At 41.7% G+C, this 15,442-nt stretch overlaps 1 protein-coding gene across 2 annotated transcripts in view; it reads left to right on the top strand.

Annotated features, from left to right (window-relative positions):
- The first annotated feature begins 7,443 nt into the window (after positions 1–7,443).
- GGT7 (gamma-glutamyltransferase 7) overlaps positions 7,444–15,442 on the top strand; it is a 37,101-nt gene continuing 29,102 nt past the window's right edge. For both annotated transcript variants that reach the window (XM_066586140.1, XM_066586141.1), the window contains exon 1: positions 7,444–7,612. In XM_066586140.1, coding sequence (XP_066442237.1) covers positions 7,456–7,612 — 157 coding nt within the window. In that variant the 5' untranslated portion in view covers positions 7,444–7,455. The remainder of the gene's footprint in view (positions 7,613–15,442) is intronic.

Genomic DNA, 15,442 nt, shown 5'->3' on the forward strand with positions numbered 1-15,442 from the left:
ACCTCTATGGACGTCATGTCCCAGAAGAATCTACCACTTGCAATAATTATTCATAGCTATGTCGACAAATTACATTGTAATTAACAGACTAGTTATTAGTACTTCAAATGAAGATCACGGAAGAAGTATGTAACCCGGACCTCACAAAGATATCTACAGTATGTGTAGCTAAATAAATGGCAGTAATAGAAAAGATGGTAATGGAAAAAAGATGCCGGAGGGCAGTAGAAAATGTAGTATAGAGACAGCCACTAGGGGTGCTATGCAGAGGCGTAACGTGAAGCTTCTGAGCCAAAGGGCCACTTTAACCATAGAGCAAATGGTGCATCTGCAATGGGCCTTCTGATAGCCTTGAGCTTCCTGGCAGTTGCTCCAATTTCAACTGTATTCGAGTACTCAGAAGGCAAATATAGTTGAAAAGTATTGAGGAGGTTGAAAAATAGAAAAAGCCATACCCCCCTATTGCATCAGTCTGGTCTTCACTCACTTCTGGGTCCAGCAGTCACGTGCCTGTTGAAGCATATGACTCCTGCAGCCAATCACTGGTCTCAGTACCTGTTGAAGCCAGTGATTGGCCACAGTGGTCATGTGTTTAGATAGGAGGGTGGGGAATCATGGGAATGCCTGGAAGAGAATGTGTTTTTTTTTGTTGCCACAAAAGAAGTTTTGGTAAGGAGGGGATGAGGCGACGGTAGAGGGGAGGGGCATTTCAATACCCATGCTCTGGACCCACTATTAAAACATCCCTGCTAAGCCCAATGCAAAGTCTATAGCAGGACCCCCACCTACTATGTGCCGGTTATAATACTGGTGTCTTTTTAGACGAGAGAGAGGCCTTTATATACACTTAGGCACCAGGACTCGGGTGTGATTATTACCTCTGCAGCTCATTTAGCTACTAGCTACACCCTTGCTGCTCTGGGATTGTTGGAGAGGGGGGCATCTGTTGAAGTTGGCTTTATAGTTTTTCCTATGGACTGTGTTATCCTGCTCAGAAGTCCATTTTCTAGTGCATGTAATTTAGAATGATAAGTCGTCTTATTTAGAGTCACTTAGATCTAAGTGGAACTGATCTCCTAATGGCCATTTTACAAAACTCAATTATCAGGCCTGAATGTTCCTACAAATGCTCCTTCACCTAGCAATTGGCCTATGTAAAGGAATCATAGATGAACGACTGCCTGTTTGCACGGACTGATAGTCGCTCACTTAAAAACCAAGCGACTTCGACTAGTAAGGCTAGTTTCACACATGGCCCATATTGCACTTTCTACCATGTGAAAGCCCCGTGGATGCGAGGTGTTTTCACCTGAAAACAGCCTTGCATTACTACGGGGAAGCCCTCCAGCCCTACAGGGGTGAAGGGATTTCCCCAGCCGTGGCTGTAGGGATTCCCCCAGCCGTGGCGGCAGGGATTCCCCCAGCTGTGGCGGCAGGGATTCCCCCAGCCGTGGCTCAAGGGATTCCCCCAGCCGTGGCTCAAGATCTTCCCCCTCCCTGATGTTCGCAAAGTTCTCTCACTACTTTAAATGGGGCAGCTGCCGCGGTCCCCTTTGAAAACAATGGGCGATGTCGCAAAAAGATAGGCCATGCTGTGATTTTTTTCTTGCAACATCCCATGAGTGAAAACATTGCACAAGTAAAGGAAACCATTGAAAATCATTTGTTTCATAATTCTGTGTTTTCACTCACTCACGCAATTTCCAGTGATTATTCAGGTGATAATCCCCCCGTGTAAAGGTACCTTTAGGTTGGCTTCACATGGGCATAAGCATATGCATGTGGTGTTGCATTTTTCCATGCGGGTGTGTGTATTTTACTGTATTTTTAGCTTGTGCATATCTTGCAGATTTGCACACAAAAAAAAAACACATGCGCATGCTCCCATTGACTTCAATGGGCAATTAAGTTTAATATGTGCTATTTTGGTGTGCAATATGCAGCACAAATGTGTTCGCGTTGAAAAATGTTCTATAGAGGACACATGTCTGGGGTATGCGCTTGATACAGTACTGTCAAACAGACTACCAAAGCGTGGCGTAAAACTAGCTTAAACAGCCTGTTGGGCATAAAAAATAAGTTAAAAATTCTCCACTGAGCAGTCCTGCCTTCATAAAACACAGGCCACTTCCATTCTATGGCCAGAATACATTTAGGATAGTTAGCTACTAGAGATGAGCGAGCGTACTCGGAAAAGCACTACTCGCTCGAGTAATTTGCTTTATCCGAGTATCGCTGTGCTCGGGTCTGAAGATTCGGGTGCCGCTGCGGCTGACAGGTGAGTCGCAGTGGGGAGCAGGGGAGAGCGGGCGGGAGAGAGGGAGAGAAAGATCTCCCCTCCGTTCCTCCCCGCTCTCCCCTGCAGCTCCCCGCTCCGTGCCGGCACCCGAATCTTCAGGGACGAGCACAGCGATACTCGGATAAAGCAAATTACTCGAGCGAGTAGTGCTTTTCCGAGTACGCTCGCTCATCTCTATTAGCTACACAAGTAACTTATTCTCCCCCATGGCCAGTTCTGCATGTAGAGCCGTTGGTGTATAACACAAAGAATTCCTATACTTAGAATTATTTATTGAGCTATTCAGAAGCTCCTGGGCCAGAATGCAAAATCTGTAACAAGGCTGCGGCTGACCATGTGCCACTAATTATACTGGGGTCTTCTTATATGGCAGAGGCACCTTTGGGCACTAGGGTCTTGTTGCGACTGCTACCACGGCAGTCCATATGTATTGTGGTACATGTGAAAACATCCTCTAGCTACACCTCTGGAGATAAGCATTCCAACTTGCAATCAGCCCTTCAGGCTTTTTAGCCGTCATCCATGTAACATGCTGGACAGGATGAAGCCAATAGGAACAGTCCGATCTTGAAATTAGTGAGGTTTTATTTTCTATATTAGCATTCCAACATGTGTAAGAAAAAAGAAATGAAGACGTACAAAATAAAGAAGCCGACATTACAGATGGTTTCTGCACAAATGTTTATTGGGCATTCATCACCATAATAAGACACAGAATCCATATATATGCAATTGTATCGGTCTAGGCACAGAATAGCTCCCAGTGTGAAGGGGCCCTTAGAGATGCTTTACAGAAGAAATAATGGGCCGTTCACACAATGGACAGGAGCGGACTCATTGACTTCTAGACTGTTCTAGGCATGTTCTGTGAGCTGTGCAGAGGTCCTTGTGCAGGGAGAGGGAGGAGGTGAACTGTGACTATCACTGATTGTGAATAGTGGATCCCGTGTTAGTTATATATAAATACTTACCTTTCATTGTAATCCTGCCTGTGATGACAATAAAATGATTGCTGCAAAGTTCTCTCTACAGAACAGGAGGTATCGGACTATTATCAGCCTTTGGGCCTATTCACATGACCATATTTAGCAACATAAAAAAAAGCCCCAAGATTGCGACCATGAATGATTTTTAGGCGCATAAAAAAATTGCGTCGGGAAAGATAGCACATGGGCAACCATTTTCAACAGGGGTGGAAATAACATTGCACGGTGTTCAAGGTGCACGTGCGAGAAAATTGCGCGATTTTCGTCTGGTGCGTTAGGGCTCCTGCATACTTGCATTTGTTTTACATATTTTTTCACGTGATTTTGCTGCATCGCACAACAATCGCAATGTGTTTTTAAAATTAGAAAGTCCTGTTGACACAGGTGTGCCGGAGCACGGAAACCAATGATTTACAATGGTCTCTTTTCCATCTGCGATGTTTTCACTGATGCAATGTTGAGGGATGGAAAAAAAACAACAAAATCGCAACTTGTCCTATCTTTCTGCGATGTGCGATTTTTAAAAATCTCCCATGTATCCCTATGGAGCCTGCGTTTTTTCGCATCGCAATGCACAAAAGCAACAAAATGCGTTGCGATTTTATCATTAGAAAGTCCATTGAATATTATTCTCTAAAAAAATAAATAAAAAGCAGCGCTGACGCCCGAGCAGATAAGCTGTTTAGCCATAATTTTCTCATGGCCAAAATTGTGATCGCCCATGTAAAACTAGACTAAGGGCTCCTTCACACTGGCGATAGCGATATTGACGTGAAAAAAATCGCTGCAAAATTGTGACTTTTTCCCCCCGATTTTTAAGTGTCAGCACTGCTTTTTCTCGCAATAACATTACTGCCACTTGCAATTTTCTTGTACATTTTTTTCGCGCAATTTTGCTGCGAATTTTTAATGCGAAAGTCAATAGGACTTTCTAATGTTAAAAACGCATCGCATCACACGAAAATTGCCAGTGTGTGCTTTGCAATTTGATAAAAAGGAGGCTCCATAGGGAAACATTGGAGATAAAAAATGCAAAATGCTGAAAAAAATTACTTTTTCACAACATCGCATGAGTGAAAACATCGCAAATGTGAAGGAAACCTTTGAAAATCATTGGTTTCATAATTCTGCGTTTTCACTCACTCTCAAAAAACGTGCGATTTTCTTGCAAGTGTGAAGGCACCCTAAGGCCTTATTCAGATGACCGTATATCGGCAGCGTATTCACGCCGGCTGATATATGGCGTCCCTCTCTGCAGGGGTAAGAGGCTGGAAGAGCCGGGAGCAGTGCTCTGAGCTCCCTCCTCCTCTCCACCCCCTCTCCGCCCATCTGGACTATTTGCAATGAGAGGAGGCGGGATGGGGCGGGGCTAAATTCTGTGCAGAGGGGCGGAGAGGGGGTGGGGAGTTGGCAGAGAGGGGGCGGGAGCTCAGAGCACTGCTCCTGGCTCTTCCAGCCTCCTCCCCCTGCAGAGAGGGACGTCGTATATAGGCCGGCATAAATACATGGCCGATATACGGTCGTCTGAATAAGCCCTAAAGGTTAATAAACAACATGGGTTCTTTGGTCAGTTATTAAATTGCACCTACCGTGTTTCCCTGAAAATAAGACCTACCCCCTACATGAGAAAAACAATACTCACCTAGCAGGCTGCGTTCGGGTCTCTCCCGCTGGGCTGCGGCACTCTGGCAGGCTTCCATGTAGTCCTCAGCACTGAGAGAGCATTCTCTTCCTGGTAACGTGGCTTGAATTGACAGAGGCATTTAAAGGGTTAACAGCTCTGATGAGCCGCATAATGCTGAACTCTTCCATGATTCCTGCATCTAATAAAGGAGGTATTAGGGTGAAGTCACACGAACGTATATCGGCTCGGTTTTCACGCTGAGCCGATATACGTTGTCCTCGTGTGCAGGGGGGGGGGGGGGGGGGAGGATGGAAGAGCCAGGAGCAGGAACTGAGCTCCCGCCCCCCTCTCTGCCTCCTCTCCGCCCCTCTGCACCATTTGCAATGCGGAGAGGTGGGATGGGGCGGGGCTAATTCTCGTGACTCAGCCCCGCCCCGCCTCTTCCCATTACAAATAGTGCAGAGGGGCAGAGAGGGAGCTGGGAGCTCAGTTCCTGCTCCTGGCTCTTCCATCCTCCCCCCCCCTTGCACACGAGGACAACGTATATCGGCTCGGCGTAAAAACCGAGCCGATATACGTTCGTGTGACTTCACCCTTAAGGTGCATTTACACCACAAGGATGATCAACTACTACTTGGTGCTAATGCCTATTAGTACCAATTAGTAGTGTATGAGCCACTGGGAGCTGTAGTCAGGGAACAGACCTCCCGCTGTTCCCTGAATACGTTCACTTGGTTGTGACAATGTAATCAGCTGTTATCAGCGCATTGCTGGCTGTGGACAAAGGGGCGGGAGATAGCTCCACCTCCGCCCCTCCCATTGCAAACAGCCGGAGGGGAGGAAAGAGGAGGTAATCCGGCAAGGGGGGGAGGGGGGAGTTAGGGGGAATGGCTCTCCATCCCTACGGTATTGCGGCCCGGCGTATATGTGCCGGGCCCTTTGCTACTCAGGCATTTTTACGGCATCGGCAGGCGCACGTACAACGCCTATAGCTGTGTAAATGGGCTCTAAAGCTCCAATAGCTGTGCTTAATAGATTGCCGGACAGATCGCGGTATAATGTAATACTATGGTCCGCTCTATCAAAGTAGCGCATTATTTACCCCGCTTGGTGAACAACTTTCTCCGAAAAAAAATATAGCTGGAATTGTGAAGAATCGCATTTCTAAACAAAATGTGCTAAAAAAAAAGTCATATGTACTCCAAAATGGTACCAATAGAAACTACGGGACGTCCTGCAAAAAATGAGCCCCCACAACTAGGCCAACGGGAAAATAAATAAACTTATGGCTGTCAGAAGATGGCGGCAGGATATACTTTTTTTCCATAGATATTTTATTTTTAAAAGTCGTAAAGCAAAAATAAAACTATATACATCTGGTATCGCAGTGATCATACCGACCCATGGAATACCGTTATCAGGTCATTTTTGCTGCAGTGTGTACACCGTAGGAATGCGACCCCATCAAAGATGGCAGAAGTTCCTTTTGTTTTACATTTCAGTCAATTTAGAATTTTTTTAAAGGTTTTTCAGTACATTATATGGTACATTGAATAGTAGCAATGGAAAATACAACTCGACCCCGCAAAAAACAAGCCCTCATACATCTAGATCAAGAGCTTATTCCCACGAGTGTATATCGGCCGGTGTTTTCACGGCCGGCGGATATACGCTTCCATCTGTGCAGCCCCCACCGGTTCTCTGCTTCTCTCCTCCACTCCGGTGTTTGCAATGGAGGGGGTGGAGCTAAACTCTGCTCTGTCCCGCCCACTCCCATTGCTTGCAGTGGACAAGGGGCAGGGCAGGAGCTTAGCTACACCACTGTCCCGCCCCCTCCCATTGCCAACCACTCAGAGGGGAGGACTGCTCAGATGGATATACACTCGTGTGACTAAGCCCTAATGGACAGATAAAAGTCATGATTTTTTAAAAGTGAAGAGGAAAAAAACTGAAAAAAAATAGAGCCGTGTCCTTAAGGGGTTAACATAAAAACCTGATTTCTCTAATAGGTTAATCCCTTTAACCACTGATATTCCCATTAACACTAGCAGATACTAGGCCAGTTCTTGCAGTAGGGAGGCAGTGGGATCACCTCCTTGTATCAGGGGAGCACAGGAGTGGAGCAGGACACAAACAAGTATCCCTGGGTGTCATAGTCAGCAGGTTGTTGTATCAGTGGGCTCCCTCTAAGCTGGGCACTCTGGAAGTGATAGAGTTAAAAGCTCCAAGCCTGTAGCTAGGTAGAGCTGTTATTGGGCTGCTTACTCCTTAGTATGCTGTTTTAACCATTTCCTCCCCAGCTTGTAGCGAACAGTGCAGACAGCCATGGCAGCTCATTGTCGTCCTGCTGACAGCAGTCACAGATCTCACTGACCCTGAAAAAAATGGAGGCTTGTCAACTGTGACCACCTGTCCCTTTAACTCATTCCTGCCATGATTGTTAGAAGCAACAATCTGGTGTAGTGACAGCAGCAGCGCCACCTGCTGGGGACTCTCTGCGCAGCTCCCACCCTCCACAGTAGTGGTGACGTCACAGGCTGGTGGAGATGGCTGAGCCGGGCCCCGGGCGATCTCTGGGCTCCTATTCCCCTGTAGACTACATGAGCATCACCAGCTTTCCCCGTCTGCCAGAAGAGGAAACCGGGGGCGAGCCTGTGCCACGAGCCGGGGAGGATGATACCTTCCTGGGGGAGCATGACTCCGGTAACCTGCTGCTGCCTTGCTGTGTAATAAATGATGTGTCCACCTAGAGCAGGTGTGCATGATTACCCGCATCATCCCATGTAGTGTCAGTGCATGCTTACTCCATGGAGCATACGTCTTATTCTTCCATCGGATGGACCAGTGAGCCCTATCTTCATGACATGTATCATCTGTGTCTCCATCACATCGTTTGCATCTCCTCCTCACAAGGACCGGTGTATATCATTCCCTTATTACATGTACCTGTGTATATCCTCCCCTTACTACAAGTAGCAGTGTATATCATTCCCTTATTACATGTGCCTGTGTATATCCTCTCCTTACCACATGTAGCAGTGCATATCATCCCCTTACTACATGTACCGGGGTATATCATCCCCTTACTACATGTACCGGGGTATATCATCCCCTTACTACATGTACCGGGGTATATCATCCCCTTACTACATGTACCGGTGTATATCATCCCCTTACTACATGTACCGGTGTATATCATCCCCTTACTACATGTACCGGTGTATATCATCCCCTTACTACATGTACCGGTGTATATCATCTCCTTACTACATGTACCGGTGTATATCATCCCCTTACTACATGTACCGGTGTATATCATCCCCTTACTACATGTACCGGTGTATATCATCCCCTTACTACATGTACCGGTGTATATCATCCCCTTACTACATGTACCGGTGTATATCATCCCGTTACTACATGTACCGGTGTATATCATCCCGTTACTACATGTACCGGTGTATATCATCCCGTTACTACATGTACCGATGTATATCATCCCGTTACTACATGTACCAATGTATATCATCCCGTTACTACATGTACCGGTGTATATCATCCCCTTACTACATGTACCGGTGTATATCATCCCGTTACTACATGTACCGGTGTATATCATCCCCTTACTACATGTACCGGTGTATATCATCCCGTTACTACATGTACCGGTGTATATCATCCCCTTACTACATGTACCTTTTATATCGCCTCCTATTACACCATTGTATATCATCTCTTCACTTCATGTACAGGTGTATATCCTCTCCTCAATGCACATATAGGTGAATATCATCTTCTAATTAAATGTACCACTATATGTCAACTCTTTACAACATGAACCAATATATATAATCTCACTACATGTACTGGTATATAATCTATCTGCACTACATGTACCACTGTATATTATCACATGTACGGTGTATATCACCTCCTATTACATGTACATCATCTCCTCACTATATGTAGCAGCATACAACATCTCCTCACATAAACAAGTATACATAATCCCCTCACTACATGTATTAGTGTATATCTACCTGCTACAGTATACATCATCTCCTCACTATATAAACCAGTATGCATCATCAGCTCACTACATGTACTGGTGTATGTTATCTCCTCACTAAATGTAACAGTGTATATCATCTTCTCATTACACGTATAGATGTATATCATCTCTTCACTTACATGTACCAGTGTATATAATCTCCTCACTGCATATACCGATGTATATCATCTGCTCACTAAATGTACGGTGTATATCATCTCCTCACTACACATCCAGGTGAATATCATCTTATTACATGTACCACTGTATGTCATATTTTGAACCAGTATATATTATCCCCTCACTAGATGTACTGGTATATAACATCTCCTTATTACATATACTGATTTCTATAATGTCCTCACCACATTTAGCAGTGTATATCATCTCATCATTACATGCACAATATATATCATCTTCTTACTACATGTACTAATATACATCATCTTCACACTATATCTAACTCTACACTGTATATTATATCTTCACTGTATGTACCAGTACATAATCTGCTCACTACTTGTACTAGTGTAAATCATTTCCTCATTACACGTGCCACTGTGTGTCATCTTTGTACGACATGTACCAGTATATGTAATCTCATTACTGCATGTACTGCTGTACATTATATAAATTACTCACTACATGTACTCGTTTATATAACTTTCTCACTACATTTAGTGGTGTATATCATCTCATCATTACATGTTACAAATATATCATCTCCTCACTACATATACCAGTTTACATAATTTCCTCACTACATATGCCGATGTAGTTAAGTGATGATATACATGTACTAGTGTATATCATATCCAATCTACATGTACCAGTATATATCATCCCTACACTACCTACACTGGTGTATATAATCTCTTGATATAATATACTAATGTATGTCATATCCAATCTACATGTACCAGTATACATCATCTCCTCACTCTAGGTACTGCTATAGTGTATATCATCCCCTTACAACATGTGCCAGTGTATAGTATCGCACTACATATGTGATTGTATGGCATTTCTACACCACTACATATACCAGTGTACATTGTTTTCTCACTACATATACCAATCTATATCATCACTTAACTACATGTACCAGTCAGTATATATCATCTCCTCACTATATGTACTGTACCAGTATATATTATCTCCTCCCTACCTGCGCTGGTGTATATAATCTCTTCACTAAATATACCAATATATATAAATCTGCTCACTACATGTACCAGTGTATATCCTTCATTTCCCTACTTGTCCCTGTCTATATCATCTCCTCACATCTACCAGTGTATAGCCTTCATTTCCCTACTTGTCCCCGTATATATCATCTCCTCACTACATCTACCAGTGTATATCCTTCATTTCCCTACTTGTCCCTGTATATATCATCTCCTCACATCTACTAGTATATATCCTTCATTTCCCCACTTGTCCCTGTATATATCATCTACTCACATCTACTAGTATATATCCTTCATTTCCCCACTTGTCCCTGTATATATCATCTCCTCACATCTACTAGTATATACCCTTCATTTCCCTACTTGTCCCTGTATATATCCTCTCCTCACATCTACCAGTGTATATCCTTCATTTCCCTACTTGTCCCTGTATGTATCATCTACTCACATCTACTAGTATATATCCTTCATTTCCCTACTTGTCCCTGTATATATCATCTCCTCACATCTACTAGTATATATTCTTCATTTCCCTACTTGTCCCTGTATATATCATCTCCTCACATCTACCAGTATATATTCTTCATTTCCCTACTTGTCCCTGTATATATCATCTCCTCACATCTACTAGTATATATCCTTCATTTCACTGCTTGTCCCTGTATATATCATCTCCTCACTACATCTACCAGTGTATATCCTTCATTTCCCTACTTGTCCCTGTATATATCATCTCCTCACATCTACCAGTATATATCCTTCATTTCCCTACTTGTCCCTGTATATGTCATCTACTCACATCTACTAGTATATATCCTTCATTTCCCTACTTGTCCCTGTATATGTCATCTAATCACATCTACCAGTATATATCCTTCATTTCCCTACTTGTCCCTGTATATATCCTCTCCTCACATCTACCAGTGTATATCCTTCATTTCCCTACTTGTCCCTGTATATATCATCTCCTCACTACATCTACCAGTGTATATCCTTCATTTCCCTACTTGTCCCTGTGTATATCATTTCCTCACCACATATACCGGTGATAGAATGGAATGATTACAAAAGAAATTCCAGTTCACCAACCACCTTGATACCGACGGGAACGAGCACAGAAACGTTCCACCAGCCGCATGTAGACCAGTAGCACCAAGGGGGAAATTCAGCTCAGCCAATGGTAGAACCAAAAATGTAAAAGGTACCTTTTATTACAAAGATATAAAAAATATAGGGCATCGACCACAATACATAAAAATATGTCAGTTTTGCTCAAACTGGCATGCATTTGATGTATTTTGTTCAATGGCCTAATATTCAGTATTTTTAATATTTTTGTAATAAAGTTGTACTTTTTACATTTCTTGTTCCACTATTGGCTGAGCTGGATTCTCCCCTTGTTGCCGCATATACTTTTTTTTTTTTTCTAATGTACACATTTCTACTGGAATTTCCATTTAAAAAGTATCTTTCTCCCTATTTTTACTTTTAATCAATGTTACTCTGAGGCTGCATCCACACGGGCTACAAACGCATGTATGTGAAGCGCAGGGTTTCCAATGGGTTCTTTCAGGCTATAAAAGATCTCATGTGAAAGAACCCATTGGAAACCCTGGGCGTCACGTACAGGCATTTTGCAGCAATGATTTTCTATTGAGATTTTGTAGTCCGCAGGGGCCTAAGCATGCCTCTATGTCTACACGGACGCTAAAACTCTGCGTTTTTTGCTCTATGCGAGAGTGAGTAAAAAAGCAGATTTATGAAACCAAAGTCTTTCAATGATTACATTTACATCTGTGATGTGTTCTTTGTTGCGATGCTACGATCGCAAAAAATCACGGCATGTTCTATCTTTTGGCTTTTTTTGCCTTTTTATGCACCTATGTTTCCATATGAAGCCATCATTTGTTCGATTTGGGTGAAACAAGGCATGACGACGCACTTTACAAAGCACCCCAAACGACAGACGCCCGTGGGGAGGCACCCCTAGGTTGGGTTCAGGTTTGCGCAGAGTTGCTGCTTTTCTTCCACATGGACCTTCCACACAAATCTGCAGCATTTACAGCATAAGCAAAGTCAATATTGTTTTGCGCAATGTCATTCTCATGTTACGGAAAATGTACGCATGTACACTGTGCGGAATTGTTGTTGTGATGTGTATTTATGTTCCACAGCATGTCAATTTTGGCGTAATTTCTATGGCGTTTGTAGGCCTCAATAGAAATAGCGAAATCTGCAGCTGATTCCGCATGCTCATTGAAATTCTGTGCAGAGAATTTGCATAAAACTCGCATTAATAAACGCAGTACTTCAGCTCAACCTGGCCGCGGATTGTGATTGCAGAATGTATGCGCGGAAAATGGGCAGAAAGTCAGAGTGGAAAAAAAGCGTAAGATTCACCCCGTGTGAACGCAGCCTTATAAGGATTTCGTTATATGAAGTCTTTTACATTTTGCCTGCAGTATTCTGTTGGCCAAATTTACAAGGCTTGTGCCAAATGTACAACACTTACAGTATGAGAAGTAGGTGTAAGTACTATATATGAGAAGTAGGTATAAGTACTATATATGAGAAGTAGGTGTAAGTACTATATATGAGAAGTAGGTGTAAGTACTATATATGAGAAGTAGGTATAAGTACTATATATGAGAAGTAGGTATAAGTACTATATATGAGAAGTAGGTATAAGTACTATATATGAGAAGTAGGTATAAGTACTATATATGAGAAGTAGGTATAAGTACTATATATGAGAGCTAGGTGTAAGTACTATATATAACAACTTGGTGTAAGTGCTATATATGAGAAGTAGGTGTAAGTGCTATATATGAGAAGTAGGTGTAAGTACTATATATGAGAAGTAGGTGTAAGTACTATATATGAGAGCTAGGTGTAAGTACTATATATAAGAACTTGGTGTAAGTACTATATATGAGAAGTAGGTATAAGTACTATATATGAGAGCTAGGTGTAAGTACTATATATAAGAACTTGGTGTAAGTACTATATATGAGAAGTAGGTATAAGTACTATATATGAGAAGTAGGTATAAGTACTATATATGAGAGCTAGGTGTAAGTACTATATATAAGAACTTGGTGTAAGTGCTATATATGAGAAGTAGGTGTAAGTACTATATATGAGAAGTAGGTGTAAGTACTATATATGAGAGCTAGGTGTAAGTACTATATATAAGAACTTGGTGTAAGTACTATATATGAGAAGTAGGTATAAGTACTATATATGAGAGCTAGGTGTAAGTACTATATATAAGAACTTGGTGTAAGTACTATATATGAGAAGTAGGTATAAGTACTATATATGAGAGCTAGGTGTAAGTACTATATATAAGAACTTGGTGTAAGTACTATATATGAGAAGTAGGTGTAAGTACTATATATGAGAAGTAGGTATAAGTACTATATATGAGAAGTAGGTGTAAGTACTATATATGAGAAGTAGGTGTAAGTACTATATATGAGAAGTAGGTGTAAGTACTATATATGAGAAGTAGGTGTAAGTACTATATATGAGAAGTAGGTATAAGATACTATATATGAGAACTTGGTGTAAGTACTATATATGCAATGCTTTCCATAGAAATGGAGCTCCATGCAAAAAACTCTTTTTGAGTTGGATACTAGGCTAGGTGACTGTAATAATGTTGCAAATTTTCCCCATTGACACAATGTAGTGTGATGATATAGGAAAGAAGTTTATAAACACAGATGTGCATATTTGAATACATAGTATATATTATGCAACACATGACTTAGTATATACATACAGATGAAAGTGCTGCTTTCTAAACTGTGCAACCTTAGAAAACTGACATTAGATGAAGTTACATAAACAGAAGTTCATTGCAGTAAAAGTTTATAAATATGTTCCCCTGTTATATCATAAGTATGAATGCCTAATGCATATGTTTTGCAATGGTAAAGCAAAGGTGTTCGTTCGGGGTCCTACCTGAGGTTGGATTCGGGCAGAGAAGCAGTGCATCATAGTCCCCGCAGGTTCTTGTCCCTATGACCACCCCCTGTTCTTTATCTGTACATCTCTCCAGTGCCTGCGTCATTGTGATGTAAAGTCTGAGGCTCAGCCTGTATCCACTGCCAATATTCTCATATCTTAGGAGAAAGCAATGTGCCATCATTTTATGGGCGCAACTAGTATGCGGGACTGGAATGTTCAGAATGTGCCCCCATCATGACTGTTATTATGCTTACTGTGCAGATGTATACTTGGCTTCTGCATGCAGGAATTATTTATTGCCCGTGACGTTGTTTATAGTGTATACACTGAGTATATACTAATATATGGATACACTGTATATGCTATTAGAACAGATATGCTATAATACTATACATCCACACACCATGTTCACCATAAGAGACTGTCTAGGAGCTCATACTGGTCTGTAGGTAATACGAACAGTTACATTGCTGTGCATATAATACTGCACACATTGCTCTGTATATATTGATCTACAAGTATACATTTTTCTGTATATAATACACCAGTGCATGTAGAGAGGAAATTATATATAGGGGTACATGTAGTGAGGAGATTATATATACCGGTACATCTATGGAGAAGCTTATATATAGTGGTACATGTAGTGAGAAGGCGATATACTCTGCAACAGGTAGTTCTGCACGTAATATTGTACAGGTACACACCATATTCTTTAATTAGTACTGTGCAGTCGCACACATTGTTCTGTATATCATATTGTACAGCGGCACCCACTGCATATAATGACATTACTGTACGGGTGTATATATATATATATATATATATATATATATATATATATATATATATATAACTCTTTGTGTGCACACAGTGTTGTATATAATACAGTATTTGTACATGCTATTATACCGACATATGTAATACTGTAGAAGTACTCACACTGTTCTATATATATTAATGTACATGTTCACATACCCTTCTATATATAATACCATCTATGTACCCACACTGTTCTGTATATTATAATGTATTCTTCTATATATAATACTGTACATGTACTCAAACTATTCTGTATACAGTACTGCATAGATGCACACTGTTCTGTATATTATACTGTACAGGTGAACATTGATCTGCATATAACATTTTAATGTATAGGCTCACACTGTTCCGTATACAGTGCTGTACAGAATTTACTGTATATGTACTCACACTGCTCTTCATGTAAAACTGTACAGTTACACACACTGTTCTGTATATAATGCTGTACAGGTACACTCTGTAGAAGTACACACGCTGTCCTGTATATAACAC

Source organism: Eleutherodactylus coqui, chromosome 13 (assembly GCF_035609145.1).
Source record: "Eleutherodactylus coqui strain aEleCoq1 chromosome 13, aEleCoq1.hap1, whole genome shotgun sequence".
NCBI classification, from domain to species: domain Eukaryota; kingdom Metazoa; phylum Chordata; class Amphibia; order Anura; family Eleutherodactylidae; genus Eleutherodactylus; species Eleutherodactylus coqui.